Source organism: Miniopterus schreibersii, assembly GCF_964146895.1.
Source record: "Miniopterus schreibersii genome assembly, chromosome: 9".
Lineage (NCBI taxonomy): Eukaryota > Metazoa > Chordata > Mammalia > Chiroptera > Miniopteridae > Miniopterus > Miniopterus schreibersii.
In genome coordinates this window covers 53179508-53201576 of record NC_138118.1, presented here as the reverse complement: position 1 = coordinate 53201576, position 22069 = coordinate 53179508, and the positions used below count along the sequence as shown (strand labels likewise).

The 22069-nt window shown below is 35.5% G+C and overlaps 1 protein-coding gene across 2 annotated transcripts in view; it reads left to right on the top strand.

The window, feature by feature from the left end:
* Window positions 1-22069, top strand: part of SEMA3D (semaphorin 3D) — a 181311-nt gene that overhangs the window by 149318 nt on the left and 9924 nt on the right. For both annotated transcript variants that reach the window (XM_081147361.1, XM_081147360.1), the window contains exons 12-16: window positions 6802-7024; window positions 9171-9259; window positions 11748-11789; window positions 14634-14791; window positions 16980-17044. In XM_081147361.1, the coding sequence (XP_081003487.1) occupies window positions 6802-7024; window positions 9171-9259; window positions 11748-11789; window positions 14634-14791; window positions 16980-17044 (577 nt within the window). The remainder of the gene's footprint in view (window positions 1-6801; window positions 7025-9170; window positions 9260-11747; window positions 11790-14633; window positions 14792-16979; window positions 17045-22069) is intronic.

The window sequence follows — 22069 nt, the reverse complement described above, 5'->3', positions numbered from 1 at the left end:
CTGAACAAGCCGCATTTTGCTCAAATGGACTTTGGAAATCATTACTACACTGCGGGTCTTAGTAATAAGAAGCTCCAAGTGAAATGAAATATAGACTAATGTACGATACAGGGAGTGGTACAGGCCAGATGTGGAAATCAAACTGAGATCATGCCCAAAATAACAGGATGCTAGAAAACTCATAATCTGGGGAAGATTTTTAAAGGCAGAAGATTTCTTTTTTGATATTTGATTTATTATAAAGGATATATATTTGTAGTTTTATTCTGTTTTTATAAGGAATTTTAGGATTTATGCATAAATGCAAAATATTAATGTTTACTTAAAAGTGAGTTTCAGTTCTTAAACCAGTCTGTTATCAAAAAAGTGAGAAGAAGGTACTTAAAAATTTTTTTGTTGTAGTAAGAACATTTAATGTAAGATCTACTTTTTCAACAGATTTTTTAAAAAAATATATGTCTTTATTGATTTCAGAGAGAGGGAGGGAGAGGGAGAGAGAGAGATAGAAACATCAATGATGAGAGTCATTGATCGGTTGCCTCCTGCACACCCCCCACTGGGGATCGAGCTTTCAACCTGAGCATGTGCCCTCACCAGGAATCAAACCATGATCTCCTGGATCGTAGGTTGATGCTCAATGGCTGAGTCATACCAGCTGAGCTCCTAACAAATTTTTAAGTGTGCAATACAGTATTGTTATCTATAGGCATAATGTTGCACAGTAGATCTCTAGAACTTACTCATCTTGTGTAACTGAAATTTTATACCCATTGATTAAAAATTTCCATTTTATACTCTCTCCAATTTCTGGGAAAAAAATCATAATTATCTTCTTTGCTTCCACGAGTTTGACTTCTTTAGATAACTTATATAGGTAGGGTCATGCAATATTTGTCCTTCTGTGACTGACTTATTGCACTTGGCATAATATCCCAGGTTCGTCTCCATTGTCATATGTTGCAGGATTTTCTTCCTTCTTAAGGCTGAATAATATTCCATTGTATACATTTACCACATTGTTTTTTTATCCAGTCATACATCAAGGAACATTTAAGTTGTTTCCACATTCAGTATTAAGGTTCCTCAAAAAATTAGAAATAAAACTGTATGATGTAGCAATCCACATCTGGGTATTTGTTCCAAAGAGCTGAAATCAGAATCTTGAAGAGGGATTAGCACCCCCTTGATCCTTGCCACACTATTCCCAGTAGCCAAAATGTACAAAGTACTGGGTTTTGAAGTTCAGATATTTAAGAAATGTATGTTTCACTACTCATGAATCATTTTGTCAGTTTTTGACAATTTATAAACCTCTAATTTTGTAAAAATAGCCAATTATGTTCCCCCCAAATGGTTACTGTCTTTACTGTTAAACTTTTTAACTTTATTTTTAAAGATCAAAACTTACACATGAATTTTCTGACTGAGGCTCTGTTTTTGGTAGGGAGCAAAGTGAGATAGTTATAAGTACTATTTTTTAATTTTGTAACTTGATTTCATTGATTTTACTTTGTGTATGTTGGTCAATGATAAACAAATTGCAATCTCCACTCATAGCTTAAACCCCCCAAAATCTTTATCTTTTTAATAAGAAAAGAAGAAAAATATAAAAATGTCCTGTAAAAAACTGGAGTAATAGTTGTTATATCTCAAATGGTCCCCTGTATACACATTTCCCCTCTCCAAACCTATTTTGGGAATTCAGATATTTAGAAAAGTTAAAAATACTTTTTCAGAATTAATATTTATATATTAACATATTAGCTATTTAATGTAACTGGCCCACTACAAAAACAATCTTAAGTGATGTTTGCACCTACCACTTAATGTAAACTAATGAAATCTCTCCCTCTGTGTAACATTTCAAATCTTCACTAAACAGGAAGCCCCACTATGTGCAACTCCTCTGAGAAAATCAAATGTAAAGGAGAAATAGTTTCCTCCCTTTACAGTAGGGCCCTTCTGCCGTGAGATGAAATCTCCAAACAGGTTGTGGATGTGGATAGGTGTAATATACCTAATTTATTTTCTATCACATTATTAGATTTTCTAACACTATAAAAGACATTGAAAAATCACAAAGTTGTTTTGATTCCAGATTCACTGAAAAGTTCATCATACCAAATATGCTCCTGTGGCCCAGCTCTGGGACCTGGCATATCCACATGTTCTAGAAAGGCATTTTTTACTTTCACATGCCAGATAAGCATTGCCTTAACTGAGACCGGTTTATGATCTTGCTTTAACAAAGCAATTCCTGGAGGGATTGCATCATAGAATAGTGCTACCTAATGTCAATAACTCAATCTATCCAGCAGACACATCTGTATCTGTAATGGTGCTTAACCTAGAACCAGAATGATTGCTGAGAAATCCCGACTTACCCTGGAAACAGCAGGGGTTTGAGATGACTATGGAATACACACGTTCCAAAACTCTTTGGGTGCCCTATTTTCTCTCCTGACGTACCTAAAATATTTGGCTTTTGCACGGTCACATTTTCTTAGAGAGCTGATGATTCTCAGAATTTTACGTCTTCATTAATTTCCTAAATTTGATAAATAAGTATTTTCTTGTTTATATTGTAAATAAGAGATGTTTAAAGGTTGACTTACAAACATAAGTATGCCTGACCAAAGAAAATACGTAATTTACAGATAGTATCCTGAACTTCCTTTCGATCTGTGGAGTGTTAGGCTGTCAGTCTTACCAACAGGGACTGAAAAATACAGAAGAATTCTCTCACAGTGTCTCATGCCATCTTCTTATTTATGCACCTGAGGAATGTAGCTAGCATTTTGTTGTTTGTTTAGTTGTTTTGTTTTAAGTAAGGTTTTCCTAATTTAAAATCTGTGGAAAACTTTAGGGAAATCTCATTTTATGCATCACTGGCTCTTAGACATCTCTCTGTCATGTGAAAATGCATAGTTCTATTTTCTCCTCAGCATTCACTGCCTGGCCTTCCACTTGTTAGATAACAAGCTATTACTTTGTCATTGCTTCTCCAAATTACCGAGGATGTCTTTAATTCTAGTCCTCTTAGGTTTTGGATTTTGGAATCAGAGGCAGGACCGGAATCTGGGCCTCCTGATGCCAAATTCCTAACACTGGCTACATGGAAGGGGATATATGACAAAACATTGTTTTCACTTCCCCTTGGCAGTGCGTAGGCTGTGTTTCTTGGAAATGATGAGAGGCAACTGATTTTAACTTTCTTTTCCATAGAGCCAACATTCACTTTTAAAATTAGGTTCTCCAAATCCCAGACTACCTATTATGTTCAACAGTGTTTTTCTTTTTCTGGTATAGAAATTCCTCTAAAGGAAAGGGAACCTTAAAAAGAAAGAGGGAGACAAATTTACCTCTGCATTGTACCCCTGGCCTTTCTCTCTGATATTGAATGTAGGGTCTTTCCTGGTCCATGGCTGTTATAAACTGACTCTGAACTGAATAAGCCAAGGATAGGATGGTCCCTATTAAACCTGCATTTTTTACTTTATGAATAAAAATCTGACTTTTTTTCCCTGCGTTTTAGTTTATTTTTCCCAGTTTGCTAGAAATGAAAGCCTGGTTTAGTTTTTTCCTTGTGCCAATTCTTCCCTCATGTTAGTCATTCTTCTGATTTGTTTAAAAGGAAACTGCAACCTGCAGAGAATAGCCTGAAGCATTAGGGGGAGAAAACTTGTAACAGCTGTCTGGTGCCTGGCCAAGGGGCAAAGTTCTCTCATTGGATAAAAACCATTTTTCTTCTCTTATCCATTGCTTCCCACTACACTTCTAAAGGCCCTCTACAAACACACAGATCTGCCAAGCATAACATGATCACACCTAGCCAGCTGTGGCCGCCAGCCACGAGAGATAGGCCCTGAACCCCGGCTTGTTGCGTGGGGTTTACCCTTTCATCTCGTGGTGTGTCTGGGCAGGTCTCTTTTCTCTTCTGCCCTTTTGCCGGTATTATTTCCAGCCAGATCGTGACATTTAAGCTTTTGTTAATTGCTCTCTTCTTTTCCCCCCTCAAATTTTAATCTATCTTAGAGTTTTCAAAACAGAAGATGGAGACACAGATAAGCTCCTTGATTTGTTCCCTACAGTCATAGTAGCTAAATTAGTGGAAGTGAAGCAGATGATAGAAAGCTAGAGGCAGAAATAAATGGACCTCTACAGTATATTCTGATGGACCATGTTAATTCGTAGGAAAAAAGGGGAGGACATCTGTACTACTCCTCTCAACAATAAAGATAAATTTTTTTAAAAAGTGTATACAGCCTGGCTGGCGTGGCTCAGTGGTTGAACCAGGAGATCGCGGTTCGATTCCCGGTCAGGGCACAGGCCCGGTTGCGGGTTCGATCCCCAGTGGGGGGCGTGCAGGAGGCAGCCGATCAATGACTCTCTCTCATCATCTATATTTCTCATCTCTCCTTTCCTCTCTCTGAAATCAATAAAAGCATTTAAAAAAAATTTATATACATGCAGAGAAAAATCCACTAGATTTTTAATACCTGGTATATAAAGCTGCAATAGGAAAATTTTATAGGATTTTCTGAAGGAAAACAGTCAAATATGCTCGTGTGCTTTAGATGTGCCAGTTTCCCACACTCTCCTCTTCTTTGCGGGGTTTTTCTTTCTGTTTTTCCCTTACCTGCATCGTTTGCTTAGCATCTCAAGGTTATTTTTCGATCGGTGTGCTACACAGCTATATGATATCAAAGGAAAAATTCCTCCGGTTTTTAATGTACTACAATAACAATATTTGGTTCAAACTGTACTATCTTAAACCTCAGGGAGCAACTCTACCAAATCACTTTCATTTGTGAAAGCATAGTGGACCTGGGAGATCACGGGCAGCGACCTAGAGGAACAAGATCTTATGCAAACATTGGCAGCATGCCATGAGGAAAAGCTGCCATAAAACAACATACATTTTCAAAGATCATTTTATAATAGTCAATAGAAACCAGGTTTTCCTTCTTCTCTTTTTTTTCTTAGATTTTATTACACTTAAACCTTTTTGTCAGTGGTGAGCAATGAGGAAAATTGTCCTACTTGTTTCTTTACTAAATGTTCGTATCTTCATTCATCTATCCTTTCTCACAGTAAAATTCCTAATTATTTGAAAATTCAATATCAAAAACTGTGGTATCAATGTCATATTCCTTTTGAAATTTTGGCTACTGCGTAACTACAGCTGCAAAGTCAAAAGACTTCTTTTTTCTTCTTAAGTTGGAGGACTGTTTCGAAAACATAATGCAGGCAAAATCTTGCTTTTGCTTTGATTTTAATGACAGGCCAGCCAGATTGTACCGCAGGCATTGTAAGCTATAAGCTCACTATAAATTGCCTTTAACTGGGCCTCAAACATGCAGCCTCTAATTGGGCAAAAGCTTTGAATCATTTGAGCTCCATATCCATTTTGAGTTGCAGCTTAATCTATTTAATATGGGGTTCCTTCCATTACAGAGTTGACATTGCACTTGGCTGAAGCCTGAGTGCTAGAAGCAGTGCCTGCAGACACAGACTTAGATCTTTAGACCAGCATCCAGCTGAGAATATGCTAAGTAATTACCAAATGAGTAATATTCTAGGATATTTCTAACCTCTTTGGTGCAGGCCTGGGACAGATAGATAGATATCAAGAAAAGATCGGTTTATTAAGATGTGTGTGTGTTTTTTTGTGATAAAGATATTTTCAAATGAATTTTAAAAATCATTAACAGAGTCTTTTGTACAACTTTTAAAAAAATATTTTTTTAAATTTACTGAGCCATTGGTGTAATATTGGGCCAGGGTCATATGTTGTGCCTTTAAAGATATCAGTTCCCTGAGAATGACCCTATTGAATGCTTTAACCAAGAAGTATAGTGTATTTTGGAGTTTTTACATGATTTTAATTAATGTCTGCCTAGTATAAATGGTTCAGTTCAGTGGAAATTATTTCCAACTTGTCAAAAAACTAAAATATGGAGAAAGCAGCACGTTCTTAAAAGTTTTCCTCAGTGTCACTCATTTTCTTCTCCATGCCTGCATCATATAGCCAAAGTTTTCTATTCCAAAAGAATGTATTAGCTTGTTAAATTCAAATGAGATAACAGAATTATTCTGCAATAATTTACTAAATTACAGTATACTGAAATTGTAAAATAGGTTTAGAATATAGAAGTGGAGATATGTACTAAAAAGAGTCATTATAAAGTAATTATCTATTCATGTTCTTTGGATAAAGATAACAAATCATTTAATTGTACTAGTGAGAATTTTTCTGTTTTCCACCAGGGGGCAGGGTATGCTAAGTGTTGAATTGGTGGACACTAAAAGGCACACAGGCAGTTTTAGACAGAAGGGAGAAAGTTTCAGAGATCTTTTAGGGGAAGAAGTATTCAGTCGTTCACTGTATTAATTTCCACACCAGTTATAATTATAGTTTTAATTTAAAACTGAAATCTTAAATTAATTGAAAGAAATTGAAAATAATGGTTTCTCACATCCCCATGTTTAGATTCCTTTCTTCATAATTATTTCTACTAAAACCTTATGTATTTTTATAAGAAATAAAAATCTTCATGGGAGCAAAACTTGCTGTGGAAACTTTAGAAAGTACAGATAAATACATATAATTTATAATATTTGGTGAGAAAAGATTGGATTTAGCTATATCTGAGGTAAACTGCATTTCTTACAAGTACAAGTGACTCCACACTGATCCTGTTCACTATTCCTTTAATGTTATTTGTGATAAGACTTTTTATTAGAAGGCAGTGGGAATTTCTCAGGTGCATGAACAACACCACCCTCGTTTCTTTCCAGTGTCCAAGCAAGACCTATGACCCGCTGATCAAGTCCACCCGAGATTTTCCAGACGATGTGGTCAGCTTCATCAAGCGGCACCCTGTGATGTATAAGTCAGTATATCCCGTGGCCGGAGGGCCAACATTCAAGCGAATCAACGTGGACTACAGGCTGACGCAGATCGTGGTGGATCATGTGGTCGCAGAAGACGGACAGTATGATGTCATGTTCCTGGGAACAGGTACCCGAGAACAGGAGTATGCTTTCCTTCCAAGGCCTTTTTTACCATTACCCGAAGAAAACAAAAACTTCAAAAATATTTCTTGGTCAAACACAAAATGAGTAATTATTAGTTAATATCTAGTCAGTATTTTTGTGTTGTGTTCAAATGCCTCAGTCTTTATAGGAAAATTACCCCTCGCCCCTCTCCACACCCACATCTGCCTCTTTTTCTCATTAGTTCTTTCCTTGGGTTTTAAGTATCTAAAGATTCTTGAGATTACCTTGCTGGGAAATTCTGCAGACCAGAATAGATGCATTTTTTCCCAGGTGATCACTTGTTCGTTAGTATTTCTTAAAGTTGCATAATATGTGTTTTTAATTAACAGTCATAAATGTCCCCCAGCCTCCTTTAGTGTTTATTTGAGATTTCAAAATATAGTTGCTCATGATGACTGCAATGTGCCCGCTATAGGTTAGGTGTTCAATACCTATTTGTTGAATGACTGTGGACTAAAATTAAACAAGTAGGACATACCGATGTTTCTTTATTTTCAAACTTCACATTTCCCTATCCCTACAGAGATATTTGATAACCCTTAGCCCAAAGAATCCTTTCACCCAGTTTTGAGAATCAGTGACATAAGATGAGTTAAGATGGCTTTCCAAAATAGTTACCATTGCTTTGTAAAGTTCTTCAAGCAGAAACTTCTTAAAGATATTTTTTCTTACCCTTGAATTTTGTAGATTAAATATCACTTTCATTATTAGAGCCTGTTTTATTTATTTATTATTTTGTCTGCCAACTTAGTAATTATTAAATGAAAAAAATGTCTTTTTTCCAGAAAGAGAGTTATTACTTATTTAGCACATCTCAAAAATAAAGGTATTATCTAATAATGTCATGTATCATTAATACAAAAGCATTACATCTTAATATGTAATTTAATGGATCAAACATTGCATAATGATAGAAATTAATGAGTTTTCAAGAAATGAACATTTTTATTGGAATAGGTTTTTAGAAGTGCAGAACAACTTTAGAATAATTATATCCTAAAAATATAAGGTAAATTATATTGATTGTACAGAAGTTGGGTTTATTAGGAAGCCTGTGTGTGACAGACTCCAATAGCTCTCAAGAAACTAGTCAAACCTGACTGTGTTGCAGATGGGAATGCCAAGGCCAAGGAAAAAAAGTGATGTTCCCAGTGCTGCAGAGACTGCTACTGAAACGTCAGAACTTGAAATAATTGTGTTGTCACTATTTCTAACAAGTTTGCCACTTAACTTCTCCTACCTACCCAAAGCTCATTCTGAGGTTTTGAACATTTCATGTCATAAATGCCATTCTGCCACTAGGTGGTACTACCTAACTTTTACTGATTAGATTATAGGGATGGTAAGATACATTTTCAATTAGGACATTTGGAAAATTTATATTTAATATTTTGTAAAGATCCCAGAGTCATTTAAAAACAGAGGTGAATAATCTAGATGAATTTTTGCAAAAAGGATTTTAACCATCCATGTGAATATACTCCAACCCCAGTGCTTAGAACTTTAAAGGCATCTATTTGGTATAAGTTAATTTGCAAGTGGGATTCTTTTCTTTTTCTAAAATGTTCTTTAGACTGTCTTTCTGTCACAGTATGCCACCTTGAGGAACTGCAAAACAAGATTCATACTTAAGACATCTTTTCAAAATGTTAATTTTGGGTTTATATTATTATTTTATAGCCTTAAATTTAACTAAAATAATTTTAAACAAAACTTTAGTTTCTGAATAAATATTCTTTACATTGAAATAATTTTTTACTTTAATATATTTAACTTTTTAAATTAAATTTCAAAATATCATTCCACTTTTGCTATCTTTTAACCAATATTTAAATGAGACATAGATATTGTTTTTATTAGGAATATATTCTTAGCATATGTCTTTTAATATTTTCTTTATAAATATGTATTTTATCAGATAAAAGCTATAATACTTCAGAAAGGGAGAATCTTATTTATCAAGCTCCACTTCTTGCATGCTTCATTTAATCTGATTTCTTGAAAGACATTTAAAAAAAAATAGGGTGTCACGTGAAGGTTGCTAGGAATATACATACAATTGAACATTGAACGAGAAATAGCAGGATCATGGGTAACATTTTTTTCAGACATTGGAACGGTCCTAAAAGTTGTCAGCATTTCAAAGGAGAAGTGGAATATGGAAGAAGTAGTCCTGGAGGAGTTGCAGATATTCAAGGTAAGACTCTGTCCAGAGTTCTGGTGAAACCGAGTAGGCTCTGATATAAGCCATCAGCACTTTTCCAGGAGAATTCTTTGTGAATAGCACCTTTATTCTCCTTTTCCTTAAACAATGGAAAACATGTTTAAAACAATTAAGACTAGGACTCACCTTTCCCTGTAGAATACCACTGAATTCGGGCTCCTGGGGTTGCTCCTCATTACTGCGTTCTCTGAGCGTATGGCCAGACAAATTGCCACAGTGGATGCAAGCCTGGGTCTCTTTTACTATCCAGATGCTTTTCTACTTTATTAATTTTACTTTTCAGTTTTTCCTCAACTGAATTTGAGAAAACTAGAAGAATTCTTTCATGTGCCCTTGCTTTTCTGTAAGGAAAATTTTTTTAAAGTTTGCATGAAAATAAGTCTTCATGTATGTTTAATTTCCCTCACCAATCAAAAGAGTAGATCTAAAATAATAGCTCTCTGGATTTGGGGAATGTCTTTAACTTTTAATAGTAAATTTGGATTGTGATGTTCTTCGTAGATCCTTAATGAAATTCAATATAAAATTATTTTCTGAAAATAACATTAGAGATAAAATTGTATTTCTTAGAAAAGCTTTTAAAAATATTCTGAGCCTTTTATAACATTTTTGTTGAAACAGTTTATTAAATTGGGCTGTTTCCATGTAAACATTTATTGCCCTAAAAGAGAGTAGAGCCTTCCACTGTGAGGGGCTCAAGTTAATTAACATGCTGGGTTCCACAGGATCCTGTTTACATAGTGAAGATAATAGTGGTCAAGGAGTTAACAGGAAAAAGACCTGCTGTCTGGCATTTACCCAAAACAAAACCTTGGGTGGTTTCTGAGGGAGAAGCTGATGTCAAATAGAAATATGAATCCAGAGGCCAAAAATAAAGCCCCCCGCACATATAGGTACCTTAGAATAAGTCTCATTCAGTGGCTGTTAGCGGTCAAGGGGAATTGTTTGGATTTCACTGTTAAGATTAAATAATGAACCTGTTTTCTTAAATACATAACAAAAAGTTATTGGCTAGAACTTTCTCACTTGAAAATTTTTTCTTCATATATTTTCTTAAATTTTTGACATATACTACTGTTTGTCTGTTAGTAAATATTGACTGGTGAGAAATAAATGAATTTAGATAGTAGGTAGGTAGATGATAGATGATAGATAGATGATAGATAGATGATAGATATAGATAGATGATAGATAGATAGATAGATGATGATAGATAGATAGATAGATAGATAGATAGATAGATAGATAGATGATAGATAGATAGATAGATGATAGATAGATAGATGATAGATATAGATAGATGATAGATAGATAGATAGATAGATGATAGATAGATAGATAGATGATAGATAGATAGATAGATAGATAGATGATAGATAGATAGATAGATAGATAGATAGATAGATAGATAGATAGATAGATAGATAGATGATAGATGATAGATAGATAGATGATAGATAGATGATAGATAGATAGATAGATAGATAGATAGATAGATAGATAGATAGATGATAGATAGATAGATAGATGATAGATAGATGATAGATAGATATAGATAGATAGGTGATGGATGATGATAGATAGATGATAGATAGATATAGATAGATAGATAGGTAGATGATAGATGATTGATAGATAGATGATAAATTGGTAGATGACAGATATAGATAGATGATAGATGATAGATAGATAGATGATAGATAGATATAGATAGATAGATAGATAGATAGATAGATGATAGATGATAGATAGATAGATGATAGATAGATAGATAGATGATAGATAGATAGATAGATGATAGATAGATAGATGATAGATAGATGGATGTTAGATGATAGATAGATGAAAACTTTTTAAACATTCCATCCTTTTTAGTTTGGTAACTTTTGTGTTCAAGTTTTCTGATTTTATATTGCATGCATAGAGCCACCTTTTCTACAAATAAAACTGGCCCTAGTTTATACCAAGAAATCATGTGCATCAGCATCTTGCAGTGTTCCATAAAGAATGTGGTCATCCACAAGGAGCACTATAACTCTTCAGAACTCTGCTACTTGAACAAGTGTTTCAACTACTGATCTAAGTAAGAGCAGAGAAAGGTAATAAATAATTATGGAGATGTCCTTGTCAACACTAGTTTGAATTATATGGAAGCAGTTAAGATAAGCAGACTGAGAAGGAGAAACCTTGTGGGTAACTGGGAACGCTTCTCAATGTAGTGTTTCTCATACAGTTAGGTGATTTTTCTTTAATCAGATACTTTAAAATAACTGTTTTGATCATTTCTGTTAAGGTAGAATCACTACCCATTGGGAGGAAATAGCAAACATTAAGATCATTTCCTCCCCTATATAATGGAGCCTTGAAGTTTATTTCATTGATCTTTGGTACAAAATAAAACAACATACTGTCTACTACAAAAGACTGTTAATGATTATTAACATTTAACTTCTTTTTTCAGCACTCATCAATCATCTTGAACATGGAGTTGTCTTTGAAGCAGGTATTTTCTAATTTTTGTGTAAAAATTAACCACAGAGCAACAGGGCAATTGAATCAAAGTTCATTTTTTAGGGAAAATCCATTGGAATTGGAAGTTACATTATAAGTAATAGAAAAAGCTTTAGAGTATGTGTTTACTTTATAACTAAAGGTTACCATTTCAGCCTTGCCTTAAGAGAAATGAAACCAAATTTCACTAATTGAATAATATATTCTCCTCTTCCTTTGGCTCTTGAAAATTAAATTCACTTTTCTAGTCTCATGAGGATGTCTTTCTGTTCAGGCTGTAAAGTAATTCATGTAGAATACCAGCCCTAATCATTAAAAATGGCTTTTAATCAGGGAGTCTAGCAATTAGACTATGAACTGTGGTAGCAAATAGCCCAACATTTTACCTCCAATATATCATTTAACATCTGACTCTTAGAATCAATTTCCTCAACAGCAAAGTTAGAAAAATAATATCCACTTCTTCTAATAAATAGGATGCTGAATGCAAAATTTTAGACTGACAGCTGGTACACCAAGTGTGAAGTAAACAGTAGCTAATAATAATAACTAATACTTAATATGATTTCACAGTTCTGGGATATGATACCCCAAGTCCCAATTCATTCAAGAGATTAAGACTTGCATTCCCATTTCTACATGTACCCTTAAAGTTTAAGAAAATCATGTGATAATATGTTCAACATTCAAGTTTTGCTAAAATTGTCTTAGACTACTATGCCTGGTATGGTACAGGGATTACTAGGGAAAAGATCTAACTAAGTTGCTTCTTCAGTATTTTCCATTAATTTTTTCATTCACTCAATGTTTAGTTCTTGAAGGACTTCTGCTGTCCTTGGAGGGTAAAGAAATGCATGGATGGCACAGCCCTTAGTCTCTAGAAACTCATGGTGGAGCTGGGAGACAAAGGAGCTGCTGATAGTGCGGAGAACATTGGAAGCATGTACTAGGGAGACAGGAGGGGAACTGGTCTAAAAAGAAGCCAGGCGGCCAGGGAAGACAGCTGCCAACAGAGATATGTAACCTGAGCCATCAAGGGTGTTGCAGCCAACCAGATCAATATAAAGGGAGATGGGGTGGGGAAGAGGAGAAGCTTTGAAAAGCTGTGAAGAGGGAGAGACCACAGGTTATTCTCTTAAGTTTCTGTACATTTAGAGCAAAGGACATACCTGTGCTCCTGGGACAAGGGACCAGAAATGAGTCTGGGGAAATAAGACAGAGCAAGATTAAGTACATCTTTGTGTGTCCTCCTAAAATGTTTAACAGTTTTATCTAAGGACAGTGAAATCTTTAAGCAGGAGGGTGTGGTGATAAGATTTTCCTTTTAGAAAGATCAGTTTAAAAAGAAAGATCTGTCTGGTGGGGCAGTGCCGAAGATGGGTTGATTGAGCTTTGGGTTAGAGGTGGGAGTTGTTGGAAAACAAGGCTGAAGCCAGCGGAAATATTAGGACACTTAGAAGTAATCCAGGAAAGAAATGATAAGAACTGAAGCCAAGGCAGTGGCGGGGGGGGGGAGGGAGGGGAGGAATAGATTAGAGAGTTCTCTTCGAGAGAGTGGAAAAGATAAGGTGACAGACTGAAGGAGAGAGAGAGGAGATTCAAAGACAACTCCCAGACTTGTGTCTTGGGTGACTGGGGTGGTGCCTCTTGCCAAAGTGGGGTCACAGGAGTAGATTTAGGGGAATCAGTGCGTCCACATTTTTATCTTCAAGATACCTCTACCTCTTTGCACAATAAAAAGGGTAAATAAGTGAGAATAGGAAAGAGAGAGATCCAACATTTAATGCAAAGAAAAGAATTATCAAAGGAAACAGAAGTCAGGCGGGAATAAAGAGGAAGAAACAGAAAGTAAAGAGGGTTTCAAGTCCTTAGTGTCAAACACTATAGAGAATTGAAGTAAAACAAATACTAAAAAATGCACATTGCATTTAGCCACCAGGAAGTCTCAAGTGACAGTTTAATGGGTGGTAGAGGTATAGGACAGATTTCTGTAGGTTGAGTACATATATATTATTTGTGCCAATATCTGTTTTCTCAGATTTTTTTTTTCTCCTTATAAAGGTTCACGCGGTCCTGTAGAGTTGACCATGAGTCCTTGGAGGCACAGACTATGGCTTATTCATTTGTACCACCCTCTTCCCCCCACTCTCTCACCACTACCACATACATTCAAATGAATACACATAAAGAGCAGTGCATTATTTTCATAACTTATTCTCAAAATGTAATTTTATTTGCTGGGTTTTTTGGCATCCTATAGCCTTTATGTACGATATGGTATCCCTCAAGTCTCCTCAATACTTTCTTCACAGTGATACCAAATACTTTTCCTCCCACTAATAACCCATTTGCCTTCAGCAATCAGTATGCACTTCATTCGCAAATGAAATGGTTAGTTAAAACCTCAGGAAAGTTTTCTAAATCTCTTTTCAGTCATCTCTTATGCAAGAAATGATGTCAGGTGAGGACCATCAGCATGGCCTATAGCATGTGTGCTTGATATACTCTACCAAAGAATATTTTCATCTACTGAGAAGGAATTTGACATCTTAATTCCTGTCTAGCAGCTGGTTTTTAACCTTCTTAAATTACTGCCAAGGTTAGTCTAGCCCTAGAGAATGCTGTCCATTTCAGCATCAAGGTCTTCAAGCCACCATCCTGCCAGAGGTAGAAGTGATTGACTTATCTTACTCCCTGTTATGTGACTGTACAAGTGTTTATTATGGAGATACCCGAGGAGGCAGATTTAGATCTGTGATGTGGTATTCAAGAAAGGGAAGTTCTTAAGACTAGTTTGAAAGATGCTGCTAATTCATTTGTTTTGCCTGCTTTGCAGCAACAATTGTACATTGGTTCCCGAGATGGATTGGTTCAGCTCTCATTGCACAGATGTGACACTTACGGGAAAGCTTGTGCGGACTGTTGTCTTGCCAGAGACCCCTACTGCGCCTGGGATGGAGCTGCATGCTCTCGATACACACCCACTTCAAAAAGGTAAGAGGCACATGGAGTTAATATGATGCTTTCCTTTCTATACAATGAATATTTCACATGAGTACTTTGTCTTATAGTTTAAATCAAAGACAAAACATTATTATAGAGAAAACATGGTCTACAGTAGGAATATTAAAAATAAAATATTCTTACAGTTTTGTATAACACCAAAATTTGAAGAATAAAGAGAATGTTCTGAAGTTCTGAAATGTGGAACTTTTAAAAATTCTGATAAATTGTTTATATTCTTTTTCTTCATTGATGTTAAACACCATTAAAAGTTTGTTTTTCTTTATTACTTTACTCTTTCTACATTCCTTCCTCTTTTCCTTCATATTTCTACTGTTTTGCATATCATGTGTAGATGTATGTGTTTGTAAAAGTGTGGGTTACATACAGTCATAACACATCCAGCAGCCCAGTACAATTTTACTTTTATGGTAATAACTCAACTTGGCCAATTTCTGTCACTCATATATACTTAAACATCAAAATGTGCCCTGCTGTTTGTAGATCATGGCTTTATGTGCCTTAAAAACAATACTATTTTGAATAAATAATTCCCAGCTCGGGATTTATGCTACACATACTGGCAAAAGTACGACAAAGTTATATATATGTTCAAAGATACTTATTTCAACATCTTATTATTAAGAACCTGACTGCCCATCACTATGACTGATGCTGGCTAAATATATTATGATATAATTATTTTGTAAATGTGGAATGTAGTTGTAACACCATTTTCCTAAAATATTGTCAAAGTATGTTTTCCTCTAGGAAAAACAGCAAATTATATATAGTATTTTTCAAATCTTTAGGTCTTTATTAACAAAATAAGATTAACAGGTGAGCATATGTTAGTTCCACTACTACTTATGCACTTTAAAAAAAATAAATAAATTTACTAATTTGTCAAATTGCAAATTTCAGGGATCATAGATTAAAAGTATAGTACAATAGCAGATACTGCTTAAAATTAGGAGGCATTTTATAGTTCTTGAAATCTCTGAATTAAGTGTGAGTGGGGATTATTAAAAGTTGAAAGTAAAAAGTCATCTACATTTTGTTCCAGAGATTTTGTTCAAGAATGTTCTCATCACAGTGAGTACTTGGGGACTGCTCTTCTTCAAATTAAAAAACAAGAATGCTCATTAGTTGGTAATGAACCTTCAGTTTGATGAATTGACCCTGTTTCTTAAGAAGTCAAGATTTAAAAACATTCTTGATCTATGTACCTTATACCATCATAAGTTTTTCTTCACGTACTTCCCAAGACTCTGGGTGACCTGGCAGACATGCCACTGTGATGTTTCCCCTACCAGCGTAGGGTCCACAGGAGCTGAAAACCGTGTACGGTAGATGATTCTTGCACAGAGTTGTCGTCTGGTCAACATTGCTCTTTAGGAACACTCTAGAGATTGCAGAAGGTTTACTATGACTATGAAGTGACGATATAAAGTTGCCAAAGCAAATGAAGATAGATTGGAATGATGTAATACTTGATTAACTTAGATGTAGCAATTTTTTTTCTTTTTTTATACAGTAGTTACTATTTTCTCTTAAGGAAAATGTGTGACAATAATGCATGAAACCATTATTTTTTTTTATTATTATCATCATCACTACTATCAGAAAACTGTGAAGTACGTGTCAGCAGATACAAACATCTGGCTATTCACACCATAGCAAACTTGTGCTTCTGTTTCAGGTGACAGTATTTAACTTGTTGCTTAATCAAATCTATGTAAGACTGAATCTTCACATGATCAGGTGTTTTGTATTTGTGTGTGCTTTCCTACTCACTAAGTTTTTTTTACATCTTATTACTTACTCTATGACTGACTTAAAAAAGAGGGTAGGGATGGTTACTCCCATTTTATGTATATAAAACCTGCATGATAGTTGTCAACCTATTTTGTTTTCCAAATCAGAGAAAAAGTACACTGTGGTAGTTAAATAAAATTCAGATCATCTTATTGCCCAAATAGGATTCACCCCATTAGGACTCTGCTACTACTAATATTTGATTTAATGTTAGAGTGATTGGAATATTGACCTGCATTTAAGTTGGGTAGTAAGATAAGCGTAGCTCTGCGTCTGCCACTGTTATTAGAGTTAGCTGTAAATTATCTGTATTTCATTTAATGTGCATGGAGTTCTAAACAGTTTAATCCCTTTTTCTTAGACGAGCTAGACGCCAAGATGTCAAGTATGGCGACCCAATCACCCAGTGCTGGGACATAGAAGACAGTAAGTATAGGTTCAATATCCTTTTCTCTCATTTAAAACTTTAAGCCTAGTCTTTGTGTGTCTTTTCCATTACATAGGAAGACCTATTATATAGGAAGATCTTGTTTTGTGTAATGCTTATATTCTGGAAAAGCAACAGGAGATTTTATAAATCAACACCCTGTCCATGTGCCTAAGTGAATAATCCTTTGTTATATCGTTGTTCCATATGTCCTTTAAAATTTCTATACTTTTTTTTTCTTTTTTAGTGCCTTATCTATCCTTGTAAAGTTTGAAAACTGCTATTAAAGATAAAGCAGGATATAGTCTAAAACATATGGACATTTAGAGAAAACTCAGAGACCCTGCCAGAAAGGCAGTGTAGGCTAGGCACTTTCTAGAAAGAAGATTTAGGTAGCTCATGCATTATTTCTATTCACTTATTAATTCAGGTCTTCATTCAGTCAGTAAATGTTTATTAGTGACTTCCATGTGCATATAATTGTCTCAGCTATACCTTGAGACAAAGAAACTCCTTAGAGAGCTTACAATTCTTTGGGGAGAAGTCATAAGGCACAATTAGTGATACAGGAGTTTAGCAAAAAGAGAGATCACCAGAGGCTGTACAGTTCAGAGGAAATTTCATAGAAATTTGAGCATCTGAATATGATAAGTGCAGAGTGGAGACTAAAAGAAATTTGTGGAATAAGTGTGCAAACAGGGAAAAATCTACAAAATTATATATTCTAGAGCTTTAGTTACTTTATATTGCCAAGCTCTGCCATTAGATAGAAAATATAAGTGCACATGTGCACATACACACACTCACACACACACACAGCTGGAGGAAGAAAAGAACTGCCCACCCTTCATCACATTGTTAGTAACCACCCTGTAATTGAATAAACTACCCAAATTTTATAGCCCATAACTTAGGATCCAGCAGTGTTTTATAATTTATTTTTTTAATTTAACTTTATTGTTGAAAGTATTGCAGATGGCCTCTTTTTCCCCCACTGACCGCTTCCACCCCCCCCGCCCCCACCCCCCAGGCCTTCCCCACACTAGTGTCTGTGCCCGTGGGTTATGCATACATGTGTATAAGTTCTTTAGTTAAGCTCTCCCACAATTATTTATAATTCATAACTTCACTTTTTTAAAAAAAATATATCTTTATTGATTTCAGAGAGAGGAAGGGAGAGGGAGAGAGAGAGATAGAAACAGCAATGATGAGAGAGTCATTGGGGATCGGGCCCGCAACCCGGGCATGTGCCCTGACTGGGAATCAAACCCTGATCTCCTGGATCCTAGGTTGACATTCAACCACTGAGCCACGCCCTGCCAGGCAGAACTTCACTCTTCTAAAAAATAAACTCTGGCCTAGAATTATATTTTGACTTCTCATTCTGATATGTACGTGACTCACTGTCATGTCCAGTGTTTTATTTGAAAATCATCACTGTGTGCCAAGTGTACAGTTTTCCACATGTGCATATGAGATTTATCAGGAAACATTATAGGCACTGGAGAAGATATCAGTGAACAAAAAGAAAACAATCTGCACACAATGCAACATACAGATGATGTATCATAGAATTGTACACTTGAAACCTATATAATTTTATTAACCAATGTCACCCCAATAAATTCAATTAAAAAAAAAGAAGAAAATCTGTGCGTTCATGGAACTTATATTCAAGTGTGTATTAGGAGAGGGAACATGCAATAAACATAAAAACAAGTAAAATGTATGTTATGTCAGATAGTGATAAATGTTATGAAGAGATATAAAACACAATTGCTGCCTAAGGCACTTACAATTATTGTCTCCACTTCACCATATCCCATTCTTGCTATAACCCATTGCACACAGGCTTTTCTAATTATCATCATCACTGTACCCAATCCATTTCCAATCAAGGTCACCAGCAGTTTCCTACTTGTCAAAGCCAGTGGCCAGTTTTCAGTTTCCATTTTTAATCTCTAACTCCTTCTTTCTTGAAACACTTTCATTACTTGACTTCCATGCAGTGATGTTCTGAAGCCAGTTCTTATGGCCCCATGAGAACTGGTTGTTGATTATTTAGGAAATTTGTGAGCTGGTTTTAAACCACTAGTCATTTAAATCAACCATAGTGAGCATTTTACACCAGGAAAATGAGCAAACACTGCAAATCAGGGCTTTATATTTTCAGAGCTGGTGTCCCAGCACACCTATGCTTCACGGCACACATCTGTCTGGTTTTCCTCTTATCTTACAGGTTTCTTTTTGTTCCTAACTTTCTTTTTGATCCCACCATCTGAATACCCAATCTCCCCCTATTCACTCCCTAGTACCATCGGTGTCAATACTATCAGACTCTCAAATTCATAAGCTAGTACTGAACTTTCTCTGTGTGCAAGACTTGTATGCTCATATGCCTACTCAAAAACCCCTGGTAGATGCCTAAAAATCATCTGAAATTGTATCTGCTAAAGAATTCTTGTTAGCTTCTCCAAAGCTTATCTGTTCTGCAGAATTTCTCATATTAATAAATAGCACAACTCTTCACCCAACTGCTTAGGTCAAAAAGCAGCTAGGAGTCCTATCTTTATTTTTCTCTTTCTTTCACATCCTATCACCAGCATCTCAGCTAGTTTTTATCACCTCCGGAGATGCCAGCACAACAGAATCTACCATCCCTCCCCAGCATCTGCTCAGCCAGTCTCCCTGCTTCCATGTTTGCCTCCCTTCAGTCTACATCCCACTCAGTAGCCAGAGTAACCTTTCTAAAAACTTCAGTCAGATTATATTATTCCCTTACTCAAAATCTTCCACTAGCTTCTAAGAACAGTTAGCAGAAGCTCCACAGCCTACAAGATGCCTAGATCTGATTCCTAATACATACCCTCTCACACCTCTGTTACATGGCTCACTCACTGGCTTTCTCTTTATCAGAAGCACCAGGCTGGTTCCTGCCTCAGCTATGTTTGCATTTGTATCCTCTGTACCTGAAGAACTCTTCTCTTCAGGTATCCACAAAGCCCCATCCTCACATCATTTAATATATGCTTTAAAAGGTTAGTTTCTCAGAGACACCCTTCCTGAAATAACTTTCTCCCCTTCTACCTTTTATTCCTTAATCTGCTTTATTTTTATTTGTACTGCATAACACTGCCAGCTACTGTATTCTTTATTTATTTTTGCACTTGATTACTTTGTCTCTGTCGCTAGAATGTAAGTTCCTTGAGGGCAGTGAGTTTGCCTGTCATAGTCGGCAGTGTACCCCAGCACCTAACAATGTCAGTGTGGAAGCACTCAAGAAGTTTGGGTAACGCATGGATAAAGGGAAGGATACTCGGATGGACAGCATTTGAGCTTTGTTATAAGAAGAAAGTAAAATTTATAGAGTAGATGAAGTAATGATAATTAGAATCAGAAAGATCTCACATAGGGGTGGGTAGTTTGTGTTATATCCTTGTTATTTTATGGAGTTAATGTTTATCCTGTGGGTGATAAGGAGCTATTTAATATTTCTATGAAAAGTCTTTTTTAAATATAAAAATAATTGATGCCTTTAAAGATAACTGATTAGAATAGGAGAAGCCAGAGACAGAGACTCAATTGTGAGAATTAGTGATTGAGGGTATTTAAAAACTAAAACATTTTCAATCTTAAGGGCGAGAAGGGGTCAAGTTTGAACAATAGCGGATAGTAAAGAAGAAAAGAGATGACTTGCTTATAATTCACCATATATATGTGTTGTACTTTACTTAAGTCTTGAATAAAATTGGCAAATAATTGTTTCTCCCCTCCCTCCCTCCCTCCCTCCCTCCCTCCCTCCCTCCCTCCCTCCCTCCCTCCCTCCCTCCCTCCCTTCCTTCCTTCCTTCCTTCCTTCCTTCCTTCCTTCCTTCCTTCCTTCCTTCCTTCCTTCCTCCTTCCTTCGTTACTTTGTTGTATACTGTGATAATGTGTGGTTATTAATGACATACAATCAAAAATGCACTAGATGAACTGTCTTTAACCATGTTAACCACATCTAATCTTGATGAAGTGACTAATAATGTGGCTTCAGTGTCATGTCATATATTTGTTATAAAGAAATAGTTCAGATATTTCATGATGAAAAATTTTTTACTGTAATCTGGAAAATTAAAATATTATCTTTAAAATTATTTTGCACTTAATGAAGAGCTATTCTATTTTAAAACATTATTGTAAACAACTTCTGCACTTTCAAACATTGATAGTCATAGAGTATTATATAATATGTATGTATGTGTATGTTATATATGTATATATACACACATACATACATATATTTTTAAATTCAAAAAAATAAATTTAAAACTCAGAAATGAAACAAACATTATTGGAAGCAACAATAAAATTATTTCCAGTTAAAGTAATGACTTTGTGTCCAAGGGTCACTGTTTTTTATTGATTTGAAAAAGAATTTTATGCAGTCAGTTCACTATTTCACTTTATTAGTTGATTTTATTCATTTAACTTTTACTAAATTGACCAATTCTTTGGTTGAATCAGTCCAGTTGAGTTTCTCTTGAGCCTTTGCCTGTCACCTAATAATCGATATGCATCCTCCCTGCTTTGTTCATGAACCCCCTTTGCTCAGGAAAACTGTGTCTGTGGCTATGAAATGATGCATGTCCTTCTCTTCCAGATCAGCACTGGTGATCTTTCTGTGCATTAGGAATTTATTAACTGTGAAAACTGTAGTTATAATCTGTTCAGTTGGCAGAGACAGTGGATAGATCACAGATTTCAAATGGAATCCACACATTTTGAAGGTTACATTACAGACACACAGATCATAATGATGTCGGCATGCCTCACTTAACCATTGCTGGTAAAACACAAATAAGTTCAAAAGAAGTTTCTTGAAAAGAAGCCTAACCAATGGATGTATGTGCATTCATGCCATTTGCTGATAATTTTGTGTGCGTAGACTTAGGATTCACTTAGGTCTCTTAAGTCTTACTCTGGTTTATGCCTAAAATGCTAAGTAGGCCCATCTGCGGAATTGAGACATCTGAACAGACGATG